Below are 20,848 nucleotides of genomic sequence, written 5' to 3'. Positions count from 1 at the left end.
TTGAAGATCCTCCTCGTACTGGAACTATTTTTGAAGGGCAGGCTAATTTGCAAATTAAATCTAATGTGTCTACTAACCCCTTTTTGGTAGAAAACCCTGTCCCAGTGAGTGTAGCCCCAGTACAGCCTGTAGTGTCCCAGGAGGACAGTGAATATAACTTAATATGTAAACGGATAGAATTGATGAAACTAGAATTTGAGGAGAATGAGAGGGCGAGGCGGCATGAATTGGAGATGGCCAATATCAATTTAGAAATTGCTAGGCTGCAGGGCAACTCTAATCATTTTAGTACACCTCGGGGCAACTCGCAGGATAAATTTAATGTAGGTGCGGCCTTGAAATTGGTGCCAGTGTTTGACGAGTTGAATGTCCCAGAATTTTTCAAGGCATTTGAACGTGTTGCCACCCGGTTGTCTTGGCCCCCAGAAATGTGGACTGTACTAATTCAATGTAGGTTGGTGGGCAAGGCTATAAGAGTGTATAATGCCTTGGAAGAAGGTATGGCCTGGGACTATCATAAGGTTAAGGCTCTAGTCCTCAAGGCATATGATTTGGTTCCTGAGGCCTATCGCCTTAAGTTCAGAAATTTTACGAAGCAGGCCTCCCTTACTTATGTGGAATTTGCTAGGCTTAAGGAGGAACAATTTGATGATTGGTTAAAAAGCCGCCAGGTGGTCTCTTTCTCCTCTTTGAGGGAACTCATGCTTCTAGAAGAATTCAAGAAGTCATGCAGTAAGGAATTGAAAATTTATCTAGAAGAGGTAAAAGCTGTTAATTTAGGTAAGGCCGCCCAAATTGCTGACGAGTTTGTATTGACCCATCGAACTGGGTTTGGTAGTTTTGGGAATAAGGATGTGAATTTTCAATCTGCTAGGCCAGTTAATTTTCAGAGGAGGTCAGGCTCTTTTGTGAATACTCGTGGGCAGGGTAACCCACCAGATAAAAATCATAAACTCGATAGTAACCAGGGAAAAGTCTCGAGTGGACAGGACACTCGTGTCTTTTTCAAAGATAATAGGTTTGGTTCTGGCCCAGGTAATATGAATAATAGAGGTAGGGGGACTTGTTTCTGGTGTTAATAAGCAGGACATTATCAGGCACAGTGTAATGCCAGAAGAAGGTACCTCCAAAGGAATAATAATAATCCTGTGTCACTAATATCTACTTGTAAACCTGTTATCAGTAATCCCATCATCGAAAACTGTCCAGTAGCTAGCACTAGTAATGGTAGTAGTAGCAGTAGTCAGTCTTCTAGCAGAAAGGAGTCATGACTACTTTATGATAAGTATATTTGGCCTGGTAAATTAATATTTACTTCTGAAACTATTGGTGTGAAATTTTTGAGGGACACAGGGTCAGCTCGGTCTCTGGTTTTGAAAGAATCTTTGAAGGATTTAGTTGATTATACAGGGAATTTTGTTGTTCTGGGAGGGTTCCCGAACACCGTTGTTTCAGCTCCATTAGTGGAGGTCAGATTGTCTTTCCCTGGTTATGATAAAGTGACAGAGTTGGCAGTTGTTGAGTCTCCCTATTCCTGGAATTGACGGCATTTTGGGTAACGATATGTTAAATACCCAAGGACAGGAGTTGTTCCCCATATTGTCTGTGCACATCTGTCCAGTTGCAGTAACAACCCGTGCAGCAGCAAAAGCTGCAAATTTAATCGATAATGACTATGATTTAATCTTAAGTAGTTTAGAAGTAGACTTAGAGAGGCCCGGGGTCTTTAGATAGTAGTAGTAGTGTATTTAGCAATGTTTTGAGACCTGATTGGGACAGGTCTTCATTTATTGAAGCTCAGAAAAAGGAATTTAATTTTGATTTAGGTGACACTGCGGATTTGACTAAACCTAGGTTTTGTGTGATTAATGGTTTACTATACCGGATTAGTCGTCCTTCAACTGATGATCTGAGCAAGACATCTCGTATTGAACAAATTGTTGTCCCATCTCAATTCCGTAGGTCTGTCTTGAGTCTTGCACATGATGATTCTTTTTCTGGCCACTTCGGTGTATGTAAAACTTTTCGAAAGCTGGCAGAATGTTTTTGGTGGCCAGGATTAAAATCGTCTGTGAAACAATTTATTAATGAATGTGAGGTTTGTCAAGTGATGGGGAAACCCAACCAAATTATTCCTAAAGCTCCCTTAAATCCAATTCCTGCGATAGGTGAGCCTTTTGTAGAATTAGTTATTGATGTGGTTGGGCCTTTGCCTAAAACTAAGTCAGGATTTACCCATCTCTTGACAATCATGGATAGAGCATCTCGATTCCCTGAGGCCTTCCAATGAGAAAGGATAACCTCTAAGGTTGTATTTGACAAACTAATTGAATTCTTTTCCAGGTATGGTCTCCCTCGTACTATTCAAACTGACTGTGGTACAAATTTTACTAGTAAGGTATTTAAAGGTAAGTGTGCTGAATGGCCATTCGGCACAAAACCAGTGTACCCTATCAGTCCGGAGAGTCAGGGGGTGGTGGAAAGGTTCCACCAGACCCTTAAATCTATTTTGAAAAGTATTGTTATGAACAAGGGGAGGAATGGGTATAAAGGGCTTCCCTTTGCTCTCTTTGCTCTAAGAAATCACCCGAATTCTTCAACTGGTGTAGCTCCTTTCGAACTGGTCTTTGGACACAAAGTACGTGGGCCTTTGGAGATTTTTCATGAGATGCTTGAGACTGGTCGAGGAAGGGATGCAAACGTAGGAGACTTTGTGGAGGACTTGAGAAAAAAATTATCTAGAGCCTGGAAATTTGCCAGAGAAAATTTGGCTAGTTCTCAGGCTGCAATGAAATTAAATTTCGATAGGAAATCTAAAGCACGGTCGTTTGAGCCCGGAGAGTTAGTTTTAGTTTTGAGTACTGACTCTGACAATTTCCTTGAACCAAGATATAAGGGGCCCTGGAAGGTGTTGAGGAAGTTGTCAGAGGTGAATATGAAATAGAGGCTCCTGGAACCAAACGGAAGTGCAGGATATTCCATATAAATAGGTTAAAACTCTATACCTCAAATAGACATGATCCTCTTGCTATTGTTTATGAGCCTGTGGCTGAGGTTATGGATTTACCTTCAGAGGATTTGGAGGATTTAATTTGTCAGGTGTCTTCTGATGCTCTTTTTGATAATATTCAAAATTTAGAAGTTTTGAAGGAAGGGCTGGAGCATCTGGAGATTGCTCAAGGAGGGATGTAATTAATTTAATTTCTTCTTTTCCAGATTTATTTCAGAATTCTCCAGGTCTAACTAATTTTCTTGAGCATGATGTAGATGTTGGAAATGCTTCTCCTGTAAAACAGAGTCCTTATCGGCTGAATCCCGTTAAGAGGGATATAGTTGATAAGGAGATTAAATATATGCTGGAACACGATCTCATCCAACCTTCCATTAGCCCATGGAGCTCCCCGATAGTCCTTGTTAAGAAGTCCGACGGAAAGTTCCGTATGTGTGTAGACTACCGTAAGGTTAACGCACACACTAAGAATGACTCTTTTTCCTTTGCCTTGTATAGATGACTGTCTCGATCAGATAGGGGCTGCTAAGTTTATTACGAAATTGGATTTATTGAAAGGGTATTGGCAGGTTCCCCTGTCTGATCGAGCACGAGAGATTTCTGCATTTGTCACTCCCTTCGGGCTTTACGAGTGTAAGGTAATGCCCTTTGTGATGAAAAACGCTGCATGTACTTTCCAACGTCTTATGAACCTGGTTATTTGTGGTTTGAAAGGTACAGAAATCTATATAGATGACCTGGTAGTCTATAGCAACGACTGGCGGACACATATGTTACGATTAGTAAAGTGTTTGAAGCGTTAAGGGCTGCTGGTCTTGTTGTGAATCTGGCCAAGTGTGAGTTTGGCAAAGCAAAAGTGTGCTATTTGGGTCACGAGGTGGGTTTGGGTCAGGTGGCGCCTAAACAAGCCAACCTCGAGGCTATCGTAAATTTAAAGAGGCCTTGCAATGTCAGGGAAGTTCGGCGAGTGCTGGGCATGACTGGTTATTATCGCAGATTCATGCGAAATTTCTCGGACATTGCTCAGCCACTTACCAAGTTGTTAGAGAAAGGGCAGAAGTTTGTGTGGTCTTCTCAGTGTGAGGAAGCATTTATTAAACTTAAGATGGTATTAGTATCTAATCCAATATTGACTTCTCCTAATTTCCAGAGACCTTTTATTATTGCAGTGGATGCCAGTGACATAGGTATTGGGGGTGTCCTCTTTCAAAGGAACGAGGTAGGAGAGGTTCATCCTGTATCATATTATAGTCGAAAGCTACTGGCCGCCGAGAGAAAATATTCCACCATTGAAAAGGAGGCCCTCGCCTTGGTCCGTACTCTTGTGCATTTTAAGCCGTATGTGACTAATTTTTCTTTTCCCATAGAAATCTGGACGGACCACAACCCGCTGGTTTTCATCGAGCGCATGAAAGGAGCCAACCAGAGAATTTTACGTTGGGCTCTGCAATTGCAAGAATTCTCGCTTGTGATAAAACACGTTAAGGGATCAGAGAATCGAATTCCCGATGCCCTTTCAAGGGTATAGACTTGATCACGATTTGGCTCCTCTCCCCTCGCCCTTCTCGTCTCTTCAGTTGGTTTGCGTTAATCTTAGAGATGTGAGCATGAGTATGAGTGTGTTTCGCTTGAAGTTTGGTTTATTAGGTTTTCTTAGTGAGGCATTTAATGATTTTGTCTGTTTTCTTTTGAACCAAAGGAAAACCTGTAGTGACCAAAGTGCGGGCGGTCATTACTGTGGTAGTGTCTGTTATGTGTAAACTCAATGTTATTGGCTGAATTTGAGACAGTCAGTGTCTCGTGGTAATTATTTTGTGCTAATTTGACCTTTTGGTTTATTTTGATTTATGTTTTCTCTGTTGTTTAGGCTGGTAAGTTTCTTTGTGACTTGACAATTCAGTTATTGATTTTCGTTTGTTGTAGTGTTATGAGAATTCTTATTTCAGGTTTCACACAGAGACTTTACTTTGACTTGAGAGTGATAAGTTAATCCTTTTCTCTTTACAGGTTTTATGTTTTGTATTAAAAAAATTTATTCTATTGGAATAATTTTTTTTGTTTTTGGGGAGGAAGGTATTAGAAAGGACTAGATTATTTTTATTTGCCTTTTATGAATTTAGATCAGCCTTGTTTTGCTAGGTTTAATTACTAGTTTTTAAGAATCATTTTGTGGCAGAATAGCCTTTGTTTTGGATGAGCATTTGTTTTTTTTTATTTTTATTTTGAAATTTAAGTGTCCGTTGTCTCGTCATTTTAAGTGTTTAGCGTAAAGTGCTTAATTTAACGTTTCTCAGTGTAGTTTGAGGCGCCCTCCTCCCCGTTTGTTTATATTACCGAAACTATCGTTTTAACGATTGTTTCTTCTTTTTTTATATATACGAGTGTTTATGAACGCGTCTTGGTGATGTCTGGACGTTGGTGCTCGGACAGTTCAGTTCGGGCTTGAGCACTCCCTTGATATCACACCTTGAGCAGCATACTGATTTGGATTTTGGATGACGATTATTTGGCTGTTTATTTTGGACGACGATTCTTTGGATTACGCTTTGGATCCTCGCCTTGATCTGTTGTCTGCAGGTTCTCTTGTCACCTGCGACTCGAGTGTCTCCTGCTTCGACTTGCGGCTTGAGTACATCAATAAGGTACTCGTAGGTGCTCCTGTCACCTGCGACTTGAGCCAGTCCTGCCTTTCCCTGACGAGGAGGAATTCCCAGGGAATTGGTGCCGTCGCTTTCTTCTGACACTTTCGTCTCCATTCAGCTGCTGTGGTTTTGGGAGCTTGCTAGCTCGTGAGATGGCCTGTAGGGAGGCTGACGCCAGGTAAGACAGAGTGTCTCTGATTTTCGTTTGGGATCGCCTTCCCTTTATGGTATTACTCTGGCGTTCAGGACCTGCCCTGTTAGCTGATTTGGCGAGTGGATCACGGCCCTAGTTTTTGTCTCTCCTCTGATACATCCACTGAAGTGAGAAGAACTAAAATCCTTTGTATTATTTAACTTATATATATAGTATATAATATATATATATATATACACATATATATATATATATATATATATATATATATATATATATATATATATATACTATATATATATATATATATATATATATATATATTGTCATATTTGTGTTGTGACTATATAACGTCATTCAGTAGGTCTATTATAGACAAGGTTTTGTGTGCTTAGTTTTGTGTTGATAGGTAGGATTTATAATGGTTTTCCTGTTTTATTTACTCTGTCTTCCTTCTTTCTTGGAATTAGTATTAGGGTAATTTTTGGCCTGGCCAGCTAAATTGTTGGATCCAATCAAGTTTATTATTAATAATGGTTATTTCTCCTGTCTTTGTTAGGACTTAGCTTCTTAGTTTTAGGGAATCCAGTGTGTTTTCTAAGGGACTGGTATTTGTCCTTTCTGGTTATCAAGTTATGTTATTTGTCATCCGACAAGGTTGATCTAAATTGTGTTATTTAAGTATTAAATATTGTTAAGTTTTCTTGAGTGTTTGTTTCCACTGACCTTCAGCACTGAGTTACATTTATTACTGACAACAATAATAAGAACTTTTATAACAACCCCAAGGGTTGTAACAATTCCCAAGGGTTGTAACAATAATAATAATAATAATAATAATAATAACAATAATAATAATAATAATATTTTCCCATGGTAATATCAAAAGATTTTGTATTTTAACTTGAAAAGAAATTAGACCAATAATTTGCAGCAATAACTCCCAGAGAAAAACCTTGGCAGACTTGACTCACAACAGAAGGGACGGGGCTGGTCAGAAAAGGGACTCACTTGACTGAAATCCATGAAAGAGCTGAACGTCGCTGAAGCTCGGGGAAGGACTTTCCCCTTACTGGTATCCTCAAAGGCCAATATCCTTCAATAGAATGACAAATACATTGATCAAACAGATACCAATATAATATATTCCTTCTACCTGCATTACCTTTATAGCCTTAACTTTTCAATACATCCTCTACAATACCATAGAAACAAACATGATGTTGTAGACAGCTGAAGAGAGACCAATAGAGGTAAAGGCATTACAGAAACCACAGGGTAACTGGCTTTGTTAATGATTATCCATTATATTATCTCTCATCCTCTCTGTAAGTTCACACTTACCGGATAATTAGGCACATATTTTTAGTCTCTCCAAATGCATATAAACTTGATCCTTAAATGCATTCATGTGCACATGCAAGGATGTCTAATCATACTGTACAATAAAAATATACAATAGTGAACATTCCAGCAAAGTTAATTATACCAGGATATTTCAAAATGACCTAAGGTTGTAAAAACAAAAACAATAAAATAAATAAAAAAAACAAAAAAGTCAAGACCAAAACAGTAGACCTTCAAACAGTTTACAAGCAAATTAAATCAAATCTAGTTGAAAGGGACATAGACCTAAACCCCAGGCTTTGTAAAAAAGATCAGTTGCATGACATTTCTAGAAGACCTAAACCTGAGCAAAAGTGACCACAAGATGACAAAAGATGACTAAAGGACTGCGGTCTTAAGGTCTGAATAAACCACACAATAGCCAAAAGAAGAAAACACGTTTCTCTCTTGCTATCCAGCCGTAGCTTACATTTAAATCTAAAATTCCAGAGAGAAATAGCCAGACGTCATACATGACGAACCCCTATTTCATAACAAACATATTCATGTAACACTTTCCTGATCAACCTAGAAAATAAATAATCAAATAGGTATTGTACATGAAAATGATGAAAGTACAACCTGTTCAAAATTCTATTTGAGTTACCGAAAAAATTAGTAAAAATATTTTTTTTTAGATAGGAAAGATCATTCCTAAATGTGGAAGCCCCTCAGGTTATCAGATGATTTCCAGGTTTGGTCTCCTGGTTTGTATAGTATCCCCGGTCAAGCACAGTCAGGAGGTCGGCGCCAGGTTTCTAATCGTCCTCTCACACCTTACCATCTTATGGACTGGAACATTGCACAGGAGCTGGGTCCATTTATTTGACTGTCAGAGTCGGTAACGTTTGAGAATTATTTCTAATCTGACATTTTGTGTAGATTTCATAGCTTAATTCTTACTTACCTAAGCCTGACCGTTTTCTCTGTGTAACCTGTTTTTACAGTTACAGTCTTCTCAAGAGAAATGCTCATTGCATTGACATGATTAACACCACTAGTAATGCACTACTGAACTTCCCAATTAAATGCCATTTTAGCTGCTAGTATGATGTTTGTGTTGTTTTCTTATGTGCCTCGTAAAAGGTAATCAAATCTTCATCATATACCTATATGTTTGTATTGCTATGGATAATCATAATTGTGATAATTCCCCTGTTTTTTGCAATTGGTCATCACAGCTATGCCAGACGGGTGACTTTGTGTGTAATGTAGTTGCTGAACATTAAAAGCATTTAGTCAGTGTGATATTGATCTTATATGGAACAGACATAAATGCAGACGCTGCATCAAGACTGACAGAGATAGCATCGATGACTCAGAAGTTTGGTGCACGTAAGAGGTGGACTAGCCTCAGATCAAGAAGAAGTGCTCTTGTTAGAAGCTTGATGGCGAAAACAGGATTAGCTGAACTTGATGAACCAGCCCCAGAACTGAAACCATCATCAAGAATCAAGAGAGATGCATCAGATTTGATAAAAATCCTCAATATTATGGACACAACTAAGGATCCATTTGCAGATCCTGTTGAGAATTCTGTTTTGTATTCAACTGGAAGTGGAAAAGCTGCATCTGAAGAAGTCACAAGCGAGCTTCTACAAGTGCAGAAGATTGGCGAGAAGATGTACACACCGAGCTCAAGACTGATTGCTTGATTTCCAGCTCCAGGTTTGAGGCACCAGTCCCCAGGAAAGTAGTTAAAAACTTCTCTCATGATAATGTAAAAGGAAAGTTGGTGAACAAGGAAAGAAGAAAAATAGTAGAGGTGAAAGGAATGCGAGAACTGTTTGGGTAACTACTTTTTCTTGCTGTGACAACTCATATTGACCTACCAACTGACTCCTGTTCCTTTGTGCCTTGGAAATGTAGACAGTTCATTGAGTTGTACTGCAAAGTCTGCACTTCTGCACAAGTTGGAAGGAAAAGTTGTAAGTACAGCACCTGAATATGTGGATGTCTTAGTAATCGATGCCAAGTTTGCTATCAGATCTTTGACAAACATACCTGTTAACTTCAAAGACAGCAACATGTATATTAACAATTATCTGCAGAACATCTGCAACAGAGGTTCATTTTATCAGCAACACATATTCAGGAACTATTATTAAGGGGGCAACACAAGACAGGTGTACCAAAGCCTTCAGTGATTGAGATCAGTAGCTGGTTTCAACATCACTGGTGGTGAGCAGATTAGGCCAAGGAATATCTGTGTAGACTTGTTATCCTCTTCCTTCACGACATCCCTTCTTCGCTTCCTAGCTAAGCAGTGGTATGATGAGCAGTGTTCTGATGTACTGACCGATAAGACACTATTTTATGTTATTGATGACAAGTGTTACCTACTATATTCTGTTGAAGATGGACACATGACAAGGGAAGAGTATAAGCCACTTGCGAGTTCCACATTGAAGTTGATACACGGATGATGCAGCATGTGAAGCCTATTCACAGCCAAAACTATAGCCACATCTTCAGTGTGAGCACAAATGACAATGATGTGTTGGTGATTCTTTTGTATCACGTCAGTTTGAATAATTCACTGACAGTTTATATGAAAATCTGAAATTCAAACAACAACAGTTGGCAGTATATTGATGTAACATTGCTGGCAGACGATAGGAAGAGAACTTTATTTAGGGCGCTAAGGGAAATTACGTCTTCCATCAAATATTTTAGATAATTATCCAAGGTTCCGAAGAGCATTTGGAGAACTTGGCCCCTCAACAATGGGGACACATACCTTCTTCTGGAAGAGATTTTGTGTGTTTTGTACGGGCAAAACAAAACTAAAGACGTTAATACAGTTCGCTTCAGTATATTCACTGTAAGAATCAGTTCAAAGACTCTAACAACACTCTTTTGAAAAATATCAAAGGAATGGTGACATCTATGCTTTCCCTATACCAAGCAAACCTCAAGTGGCATATCCTTCGTGCAAACTTCTTTGCCAACATGTGGAAATAATTAGATGAAAGAGAGATTAATCACCTTCATCCACATTGTAACGGGTGAACTAAAGAATATACAGCTGAATTGGTTTATGGGTCCCATTGTTCCCGATTGTCTCATGAGCAAAGTGACACTGATAGTGAAGCTGAGGAATGTGATGAGTCAGATGAAGAAGAATAGTTATCAGATGGAAGTGTAGTTCTGAATGCAAAAGTTTGTCCTTGATTTAGCCTCTGTTGAACTTCGTCAAAGGTTGCAGTTCTAGAGAGTTCCAGTGAAATACCCTCTGTATGGACATATACAATTCTTTCGAAATTTAGACATGTATCATTTGTAAACGTAATTGTGTTTCATTTAAAACTTCTTATGTAATTAACTGTCATATAAGAGACCACATTGCTGTCAAGGGTCTGGGATACATTTGCTTCAGCTCTTTCATTTTTTTTACCACAATAATATCATACTGCAGTCGTATTCCTATGTTCTATTTACCTTGTATATAATTATTGACTGTATTTAATATACAACAATGACAAAGCATTGTGTAAGGTGGTTGAAATTTTCTACATGTTGCCATATTGTGTATGACAGAAAAAGTGTTAATATTCATTATGATGAACACTGATGTTTGATAATGTTGTTCATATATTTTGAATGCAGCCCTTATTTTTCGTTAAAATTACATTTTATGTCCTCTAACTGTTTCCTATAGTGTACACCATCTTCATAAGCAGTCAAATACATAGTAGACGGATATAGCAATATTGTCAAGTAGCAACTCTGAAAATGAGGCATATAATAAAAACGGCCGGGCTGGTGCAGGTAAGAAGTTGATCTTTGAAATCTACAGTAAATCTCAGTTAAGAAACACTTGTCAAACCTTACTGACTCAGACAGTCAAATAAATGTACCTGGTTCCTGGACTATAACACCTCGGGGCAATGGCTTGTGCTATCATAGGGCCGATAAACCAATATCAAACAATTGACCAATAAGGGGCTACATGTTACTAGTAGCAAAGACTTTTTAGTTTAGTCTGCACTTGAGCATTCAAGATATCCCACAGACATTTAATTCTAGTGAAAGTTTGTCTGGCTTTGACTCTTATTTGGTTTCAGAAAAAAATAGCCTACGTAGAACCCATCATAATAATGCAGCTAGTGAGTTAGGGCTAGTGTACTACATCAAAATCACTGGCCAAGTCAAAATATGAAGAACTATCAAGGAGAATAGAGTACAAACCCTATCACAAAAGTTAGACTGTCCAAACCTCTAAGAATTTAAGAATAAAGTTCCATTAAATGACATGCAATGCTTACAAGTACTTATAAACAGCTAACTCCTTGTATTCAAGAGTATAATCAGACACCTTTAAAACAAAGGATTTGAATAAATAAAAACATGGGCTAATTAGGATATATGGAATAAGCTACTGTTTCCTGTTCACAAAACAAAACCTGCAGTTCCCACTGAAGAAGCATCTACAACATTACTTTAAAAACATGACACCATATCTTACAGTTACATTATCATGTAAAAATGACCTGTGCGAAACTATGAGGTGAGCCTGAAGGTATTACTGTAGTATATATTAGAATATAAAATGACACTGTAAAGCGAGAACTTTACAAGAGAGAAAAATCACCTTCATCTGAAGGACTTACCTGCCAAAGTTATCAGATATTATATTAAAAGATATCAGTCCTTCAGCCTGCATTTTGGTCAGATCCTCTAAAGCTTTTGATGACACAGCTACCTCAGCGGTACCTGTTGTTTGGAAATTAAATGATTTAGAAGGTGCAGGTACCTTGCCAAAACAGTTCTTAAGATAAAGGGCAAAAACAAAAAGCGTCAGAAGAAATGGCTACCTCAGCAATACCTGTAACTGAGAGAAGAAAATATCTTTAGAAGATCCAGACATCTTAGCAAGACCTGTGGTTGAGGGAAAAAATTAGCTTTAAACTTTTCCTTATAAATGCAGGACAGACGCTATAAAAACAATGACTGGTATGAAAACAGCAATGATTCTCATTCTCAAGACAACAAGAATGGCAAGATAGACTGGTACCACTATGTGAAAGCTTACAACTAACACGAAAAGAAAACTTTCCAGATTCTATAATACTATTTTGAAAGTCAACTTCATGGGACAATTGGGTTCGTTCACTTGGGCTCTATAAGTGGATCTTTAAGCACAGATTAAAGTAGAACTCATTTCCCTACATCCTTTGACTTTCTGCTGCTCTCTTCATTCAGAAATTCTCGTCTGACAGGAATATGGTCATGGTCTCTCGCACACTTGTTTCAAGAACTCTTGATAATATAGGCTAAGGAATAGGTATTAGTCTTTTCTGCAACAATGAAGTTTCATTTCCAATTTTGTGTTCATGCTACAAATTTAATGGCTCTTTCTATATCTCAATTGACACTTCATCCTTTTTCGAAAACACCAAAAGAACCCAACCATATAAATGAAATGGCCGTAATCCTCATCAAGAATCATCAGCAGCAATGAAGACTATAGCACTGCCGTTCTTTTCCAAGATTAATGTTACACAACTAAGTTTTAAAGAAGACTATTTCTATTCAAATTCCTTTCTTTAGGGCTCAAGAATCCAAACTCCTATCTATAAGGCTCTAGAATTCTAATACAACAAACTCACTTCCTAACCAAGCCAGTAACTTTCCGCTCTGCAAATTATGTTATACAGAACTCTGTAGCTATCAATGGTGTCTTCTGCCTTCTTTTCGTCATCTACTACGTTGCTTCTCCGCCAATTGGTTCATAAAATTATACTAGTTCTACATTATGCAACGTGCGACTGTTTCCTATAATTGTAAACTTCCCACTTAAATGTTTCATAACAAACTCTTTTGATTTCCAAACCAGATCCATTCACTTATATCAAACTTCCCGCCACCTGTCTTACTTTGTTGATCAAAATCATACTGTAAGCCTTCCTTATCACATTTTCATCACAGTATCATAGCGTCTCTCTCGTAATTCCATCAACTCCTGGCATTGTTCCAATTTTCAACCTCTTAACCTCCTTCCACTTTCTATCTACACTCTCCTCCAAATTCAACTTATCTTCAAAACACTCATTTCAGAACTTATAGATTCCTTTCAAACAAACAGCATATTATCACCCTTTCAGTTTGATTCTAAGATCTGATTGTCCAATGACTCTTCTCTCTCAGTATTCATTTCCCAAAAGGAAAACTTTTCCTCCCTAAAGTACACTACCGTAATCACCCCTTCATTTCCACGACCTGTCTTCTTTTCTCTCTCCCATTTTCTTCTTGACTACAGTATCCGTCTTCTTCCTGTATACTATGAATAATCTCTTGTGTCATGGAATTTGTAACGAATCATTCTATTCGTATATTAGACCTCTCATTCCCCCAAGCATTCTCTACTCCCTTTATTTCACATATTCATTACTTGCTCCTTCCAATTCTGTCATTAAAGGGAGCGAGCTGGACGTCCACTAAGATGAAAAATATCGGTTTTTCCAAGTGCGAGGATTCCCACCAACACTCCCACAAGCTGGACACAATAGACTGCATTGGCTCAGTACAGCATATCATTTATTACAATAATTACAATACGTTTTATTGAAAAAAGTACTACCAACTTTTGACAGATGGCACCTTTTCCCTAAAGGTGCCAGATAAAGCCAAAGCAGAAGTTCATTCATCCTGAAACCTTGGTCGAAGGGCCATTAGGAGACTCCAACTTTACAAGCTTCAAGGCCTTGGTGCATTGCACCTCCTTGAAACCCGCCCCCCCCCCCCCCTTTCCAACTAGTTCTGCCGCTGACATGTCCTCACCTTTGCTTTTGGAAGAAGACAGGACGACCAAGTATCTCTCAGCTTCCATTTCATCCAGTTTGGTCAGGGTGGGAGGATAAGCGTTTTCTCAAGGTCAGCACTCAAGATCTTCCACCTGCAAATCAGATTTTACTTTCTCCATTAAATAACAAATACAATGTAGACACAGATTTATCAACAGACAGAGTATAGAAGGAAGACGTTAAGGGAAAACCAAACTGAAATATGAAGTTCAAGAAACGGGGGAAATTGAAAGAAAGCTGAAGAAAAAATATGAACATCGAATCCGATAGGCTACCAATAAATAAATGACAGGAGAAAAGCAAAACCAAAAACAAAAATAACAGAATAGAGATTGCACAGCTATAAAGGTAAAACTTACAAGTCATATTTGTACCACAGTATTTGCAAACGAATCTGAAACAGTACCGGCCGTAATCGCCACTGCACTGACCCACTACTGGTATAACTGGGATGTGTATTTGCAACAGTCCTGACTTTAGCTATTCATACACACTCTTACACTTAACCTACTGTCGCTAGAAAAGGTATGGCTGGGTCATACACATCACGAAGAACTGAAGTAGTATCTGTATCCTTGCCAGTAGTGTGGTAACACCATATAGGACACTATAGCTTTCCTCGTAAGAAACTAACAGCTTGATACAAACACTTCATAATCCACAGTTGCTCCCTCAGAGGCTCCAACGAACAGCAGCACCACAGCAATCAAGAGCTGCAGAAGAGCCACTGGATATCCTACTCTCCCTGAAAGACCCATCGTCCTGGAACCAGTGAAACATCACGAATAAGGGTATCATTTGAAAACACGTTTTATGCAAGCCATACTTCTACTACTTTTAGAAACGGGTGGAAGATCCCTGCAACCTGGACCAAGCGACAGAAGGAACTGACAGGGGCGTATTTGGGAGGGGGTGGGGGGACTCCCCCAAGACTCAATTTGCCGGCCCCCCTCCAAGCCTCAACTTGCCGCCTTTACCCCGCAAGCCCCAAGAAGTAACAGCATGTTTTCTTTTTGTATGTGCATTCATAAATATATGAAATTTCTCGGAAATATTACGTTTCTTGATCCTTGTCTGTCTACTAGCTACCATTTGTAATGGGAAAAATATTCCTTTAATTATTAGTGATTTATTTAGGAATTGACTCATCATCCTCCTCTAATATCTTTACACTACTGTTGTAAGAGTGATTGGAACTGTAAAATGTTTTCGTTTTTGTTGTGGACACAAGTGTGTGGCAGTGTAGCCAGTCTCTTGTTTTCTTTTTCTTTCACTCTGAGTATGGAAGCGCTGCCCTGAATCTTTCGTCTGCATTTTGGTAACACTAAAAGACCATGTAAGAATCACGAATGCTCTCGTGTGAGGAGGACGTCAGCCGGTCCACCCTTTCATTTTGGCTATTTTACCAAATTACTAATAAAAATTATTATCTATCCCTTGCAAGGTAAGCTTTTAAAGTTGTAATATTATCGTTAGTTCATTAGTTGGAACAGATCACTATCATGAAAGAAAAGTAGCAGACGAGGATTAAAGTACAAAGTTGCATGCAGTCAAACATGATTACAACGCCTTAACTTGGAAAATTTTCATTGTCATGAAAGATGCTTCATGTTCTTTACTTGTCATGAAATTTTGCTGTGTTAGTTTGAGTTGTAACTTAGCGTTTGACAGGGTTGTAAAATGTTCAAAAAAGTAGTCATAAGAGTTTTGTTTGTATAAAGTTTTTGCAAATACTAGTGCCAAAGGGTACCACAAAGAGGCCGTCCTACAGGGCATTTTACGGTTACCCCTACCTCTCTCATGGAAATTTCCACTGCCAATCATGATCTTAGATTAGGCTATACAGTAATTTAAGAAGGCCTACCCTAGACTAATCCGGTTTGAATGAGGAATTATGACTATTTTTGGTAAATATAGGTAGGCTATATATGTATATAAGTTCATGGAAAACTTAATTACATATCACTTAGCCTGTACCCTCATAAAACTAACCTAACTTTGTGGCCTATTGTAGCCTAGTCAAAAATCAGCCATGTAAACTTTGCATAGGCTATCCTTAACTATTTCTGAAGAGGCCTAGGCTAGACTATATCCTGTTAAAAGGCACCTTAGCCTAATTTTACCTCATTTTAGTGTAAGTTTTTCTCAGAAATCTTTCAGGTAGCCTTATCCATTGACATATATTGTGTACAAACATTTAGTACTGTGTGGAGTAGGGTATCAAATGATGTTCACCTTACTGTAAATTAATTGATTCCAGGGCTGCTCCACATTTAATACTTATCCTATTATGAAGGAAAAGCAATTCCCATAGTGTGTAGTTGATATGATATATTTTTTTGAAGTCTCTCAATATAAAGTTATATTTTTGTTGTAGCTTTAAACCACTTACTTGTATTGTTTTCTGGAAATCAAAATTAAATAAAAGTAATATTTCCAGGGATCTAGTCCAGGGGTCTAGTCCAGGAGTTCTGAAGACTAGGTAAATTAACCAAGTCCAGGAGACTAGGCCTGGGAGAAATTTGGCATGATGTAATGATTAATAAAGAAACAAGCTGAGTACCAGGAATTTTCTTCAATACCCCTAAAATGGAAATCAGCACTTTAATTGGCTCCAGTTGGTTGACATCACCTGGCCTCATCAGTAATAAGACCCATACACCCAAGGGATATCATGTAATAGCAGGTAGGACAGGCCTACCCTAATTCCCAGGCAGCGTAAACATCAGTCTTCATACCCATCGTGTCAACTATGACACAGTACCATTCTCTGACCCCTGTCTCCAGACAAGAAGACTAACAACAGTGCATATGTATAATAATATTATTATTATTCTCGTATCTTAATGTCATGGTGAGGGAAAAATCATCCTGTGACATTTGGTGGCAGCGGTGGGATGGATCTGTAGTCCAATACTATTGATCCATACCCACTGTGCCTATATATTATGTAGGTCACTTATAAAGTTTTGTCGTATTGTATGCATTTCTTTATACAATATTGCTGATTTTTATCTGATTTAGGTCATGACTTCTTTACATGCATATTCATTATTTCTATAGTAACGGATTGTATGGTATTGTCTCTAAGTGTGGTTTACATTTTATTATTTGATTATATATAAGCGTTTGAAATATTGTAACAATGGCGACTGGTACTGATGAGTCATATATTGATCTAATTCAATTAGAACAAGAAACACAACAAATATTATAAACAGTTAAGAGCTTCGCTCAATCCTACCAGGACGTTTGGTCTCAAGTGGGAAATTTGGACCAGAAGTTGGTTGACATACAGGGGACAGTACAACACTTAACACTCAAACATAATAAAAGACAACCACCCATAATGTCTACACCACATACATCTCACATTCCTAGTGATGAAGAATGGTTAGTTACCATGAAAGAGCACTCTGAAAATGTGCCTGATATAGTAACTGAAGGAGTTCGTACAAGAGGTGCTAGAAATTTTGTGCCTCCCTCACGTCTCATTGACTGTGTGTGATTATGTACAGTACTGTAATTTTGTATGTTTTGTGTATTTTCTTTTTACTTGGTTTGAGGTTCATGAAAATATGATTTATTTTATTCGCAGTGGCCAGTAACGTGAAAAGTTTATAGTTTTGAGGTGATGAACAAAGGAAAGATGTAAAACATTTTGTACAAAAATTCACATAGTGCCCTGAAAGGGAATGCAATTGTGGTCTTATGGGTCTTGTCTTATAGGAAATTGTCAGTTTTGCTCTTGCAGCACTGGTTTGGTACATCTTAGAGGATAGAGTACACCACTTTCCAAACACCTTTGAGATTCAAGTTTAGAGTCGTTTCTAGCCAAGAACTCTGGTGAGTTTGGTAATCATTAGGACGCCTCAATAGGAGTAAATTCTGTCTTCACATTTGGAGAACTCTTTTGTTGCAGAGTGATGTGACATCCTGTGTAAGTGGAGTCAATCCAACCCCAGTATCAGGCTAGACAAAGCTATTAGGAAAGCTGTATTGAATGCACACCTATAGGCAGTGTCCCCATTTAGTACTAAAGTATATCCTTGTTTTATGTTGTTGCAAGAGCCCCTTTAGTCTCTAGTTGAGATCGTTGCTTGTTTCTACTGTACAAGACCTGTTTTCCACAGTTGCAGACCCATCTAAGGAGCTGTTGGCTCCGTTAGGAAAAGTTGTCCTTGATATAAGAGTGGACATGAATCAATTCTTCCCCGAGGGAAAAGCTTTGTAATGGGAAAAATATTCCTTTAATTATTAGTAGTTTATTTAGGAATTGATTCATCATCCTCCTCTAATATCTTTACACTACTGTTGTAAGAGTAATTGGAACTGTAAAATGTTTTCGTTTTTGTTGTGGACACGAGTGTGTGGCAGTGTAGCCAGTCCCTTGTTTTGTTTTTCTTTCGCTCTGAGTATGGAAGCGCTGCCCTGAATCTTTCGTCTGCATTTTGGTAACTCTAAGAGACCATGTAAGAATCAAGAATGCTTTCGTGTGAGGAGGACGTCAGCTGGTCCACCCTTTCATTTTGGCTATTTTACCAAATTACTAATACAAATGATTATCTATCCCTTGCAAGGTAAGCTTTTAAAGTCGTAATATTACCGTTAGTTCATTAGTTGGAACAGATCACTATCATGAAAGAACAGTAACAGACGAGGATTAAAGTACAAAGTTGCATGCAGTCAAACATGATTACAACACCTTAAGTTGGAAAATTTTCATTGTTGTGAAAGATGCTTCATGTTCTTTAGTTGTCATGAAATTTTGCTGTGTTAGTTTGAGTTGTAACTTAGCGTTTGACAGGGTTGTAAAACGTTAAAAAAAATAGTCATAAGAGTTTTGTTTGTATAAAGTTTTTGCAAATACCAGTGCCAAAGGGTACCACAAAGAGGCCGTCCTACAGGGCATCTTGGGGTTACCCCTACCTCTCTCATGGAAATTTCCACTGACAATCATGATCTTAGATTAGGCTATACAGTAATTTAAGAAGGCCAACCCAAGACTAATCCTGTTTGAATGAGGAATTATGACTATTTTTGGTAATTATAGTTAGGCTATATATGTATATAAGTTCATGGAAAACTTAATTACATATCACTTAGCCTGTACCCTCATTAAACTAACCTAACTTTGTGGCCTATTGTAGCCTAGTCAAAAAATCAGCCATGTAAACTTTGCATAGGCTATCCTTAACGATTTCTGAAGAGGCCTAGGCTAGACTATATCCTGTTAAAAGGCACCTTAGCCTAATTTTACCTCATTTTAGTTTGAGTTTTTTCAGAAATCTTTCAGGTAGCCTTATCCATTGACATATATTGTGTACAATCATTTAGTACTGTGTGGAGTAGGGTATCAAGTGATCTACACCTTACTGTAAATTAATTGATTCCAGGGCTGCTCGACGTTTAATACTTATCCTATTATGAAGGAAAAGCAATTCCCATAGTGTGTAGTTGATATATATTTTTTTTGAAGTCTCTCATATGTAGTTGATATGATATATTTTTTTGAAGTCTCTCAATATAAAGTTATATTTTTGTTGTAGCTTTAAACTACTCAATTGTATTGTTTTCTGGAAACCAAAATTAAATAAAAGTAATATTTCCAGGGATCTAATCCAGGAGTTCTGAAGACTAGGTAAATTAACCAAGTCCAGGAGACTAGGCCTGGGAGAAATTTGGCATGATGTAATGAATAATAAAGAAACAAGCTGAGTACCAGGAATTTTCTTCAATACCCCTAAAATGGAAATCAGCACTTCAGAAGTTGGTTGACATTACCTGGCCTCATCAGTAATAAGACCCATACACCCAATAGCAGGTAGGACAGGCCTACCCTAATTTCCAGGCAGCGTAAACATCAGTCTTCATATCCATCGTAGCAACTATGACACAGTACCATGAGTCCGACCCCTGTCTCCAGGCTAGAAGACTGACAACAATGCATATGTATAATAATAATATTATTATTCTCGTATCTTAATGTCATGGTGAGGGAAAAATCCTCCCGTGACACAGTGATGATGAGATAAACAAACAGTAGTGGGAGTATATTATTTCTGCTGAAATACCTTGCTCATGTGGCTTAAAAAAACACATAAAACAGCTCAAAATAAAAATAAAAATTAAAAACCAGCTGTTTAGGCTCGCTTTACTCGCCAAACTTTCTTTGCCCGTTCCCCTCCCAAACAAAAATTTTAGATGATGCCCCTAGGAACTGACATAGTATACTATAGGACGAGGAGGCCTAGCCCATCACACACAAACACACACACACACACACACACACACTCACACACTCACACACTCACACAGATCTATAGTAGATTCACATCACCCGTACATCTGATGTCTAGGCCAGTCCCTTAAGACGCTTCTGATTATCTGTTGATAACCCAATCACAACTCACATGCCTGGAAACTCTCAGTCTCGCTTTAGAAGTCACATAGGCAGTGTACTGTCACTTTCACTTCAGTGCATCAACAACGTCTGGCCACCTGTCCCGACAGGACAGTTGTGCAGTGATGTCAAATAGTAGGTGTTTCATAAAAGATTGCACAAGAGCGCCATGCTGCGTCCGACACTGCTGTTACAGTGACTTCAAATTTACAAGGAGGGTTCATGATCAATTTACAGTCGTTCGTGTTGCGTTTTCTGCTTGTTTAGTGGCTTCAGAATCTCTGCTACAACTCTGTTTCAGCCACTTGTTCATGAGTGTCTAAAGCAAACCGGCAATTTTCTATTCATTCCGGTAACAAATTAAGAAAAGGCGATTGCCTGCAACAAAAATTGAAAAACAGAAACTCTGCCAGGAAAATATATATATTATATGTTACGCCTTTTTTT

The 20,848-nt window shown here is 38.3% G+C and overlaps 1 protein-coding gene across 1 annotated transcript; it reads right to left on the bottom strand.

The window, feature by feature from the left end:
* Positions 1–6,695: 6,695 nt before the first annotated feature.
* Positions 6,696–20,571, bottom strand: LOC135195482 (uncharacterized). The gene is made up of 4 exons (XM_064221698.1): positions 20,412–20,571; positions 13,976–14,090; positions 11,806–11,908; positions 6,696–6,902 (listed from the first exon to the last, which is right to left on the bottom strand). Exons 2-4 carry the CDS (start codon positions 14,022–14,024, stop codon positions 6,722–6,724), a joined length of 333 nt encoding a protein of 110 aa, XP_064077768.1. The 5' UTR covers positions 14,025–14,090; positions 20,412–20,571; the 3' UTR covers positions 6,696–6,721.
* Between the last annotated feature and the right edge of the window lie 277 nt (positions 20,572–20,848).

Source organism: Macrobrachium nipponense, chromosome 16 (genome assembly GCF_015104395.2).
Source record: "Macrobrachium nipponense isolate FS-2020 chromosome 16, ASM1510439v2, whole genome shotgun sequence".
In the NCBI taxonomy this organism is placed as follows: Eukaryota; Metazoa; Arthropoda; class Malacostraca; order Decapoda; family Palaemonidae; genus Macrobrachium; species Macrobrachium nipponense.
This window is presented reverse-complemented; position numbering and strand designations above follow the sequence as displayed.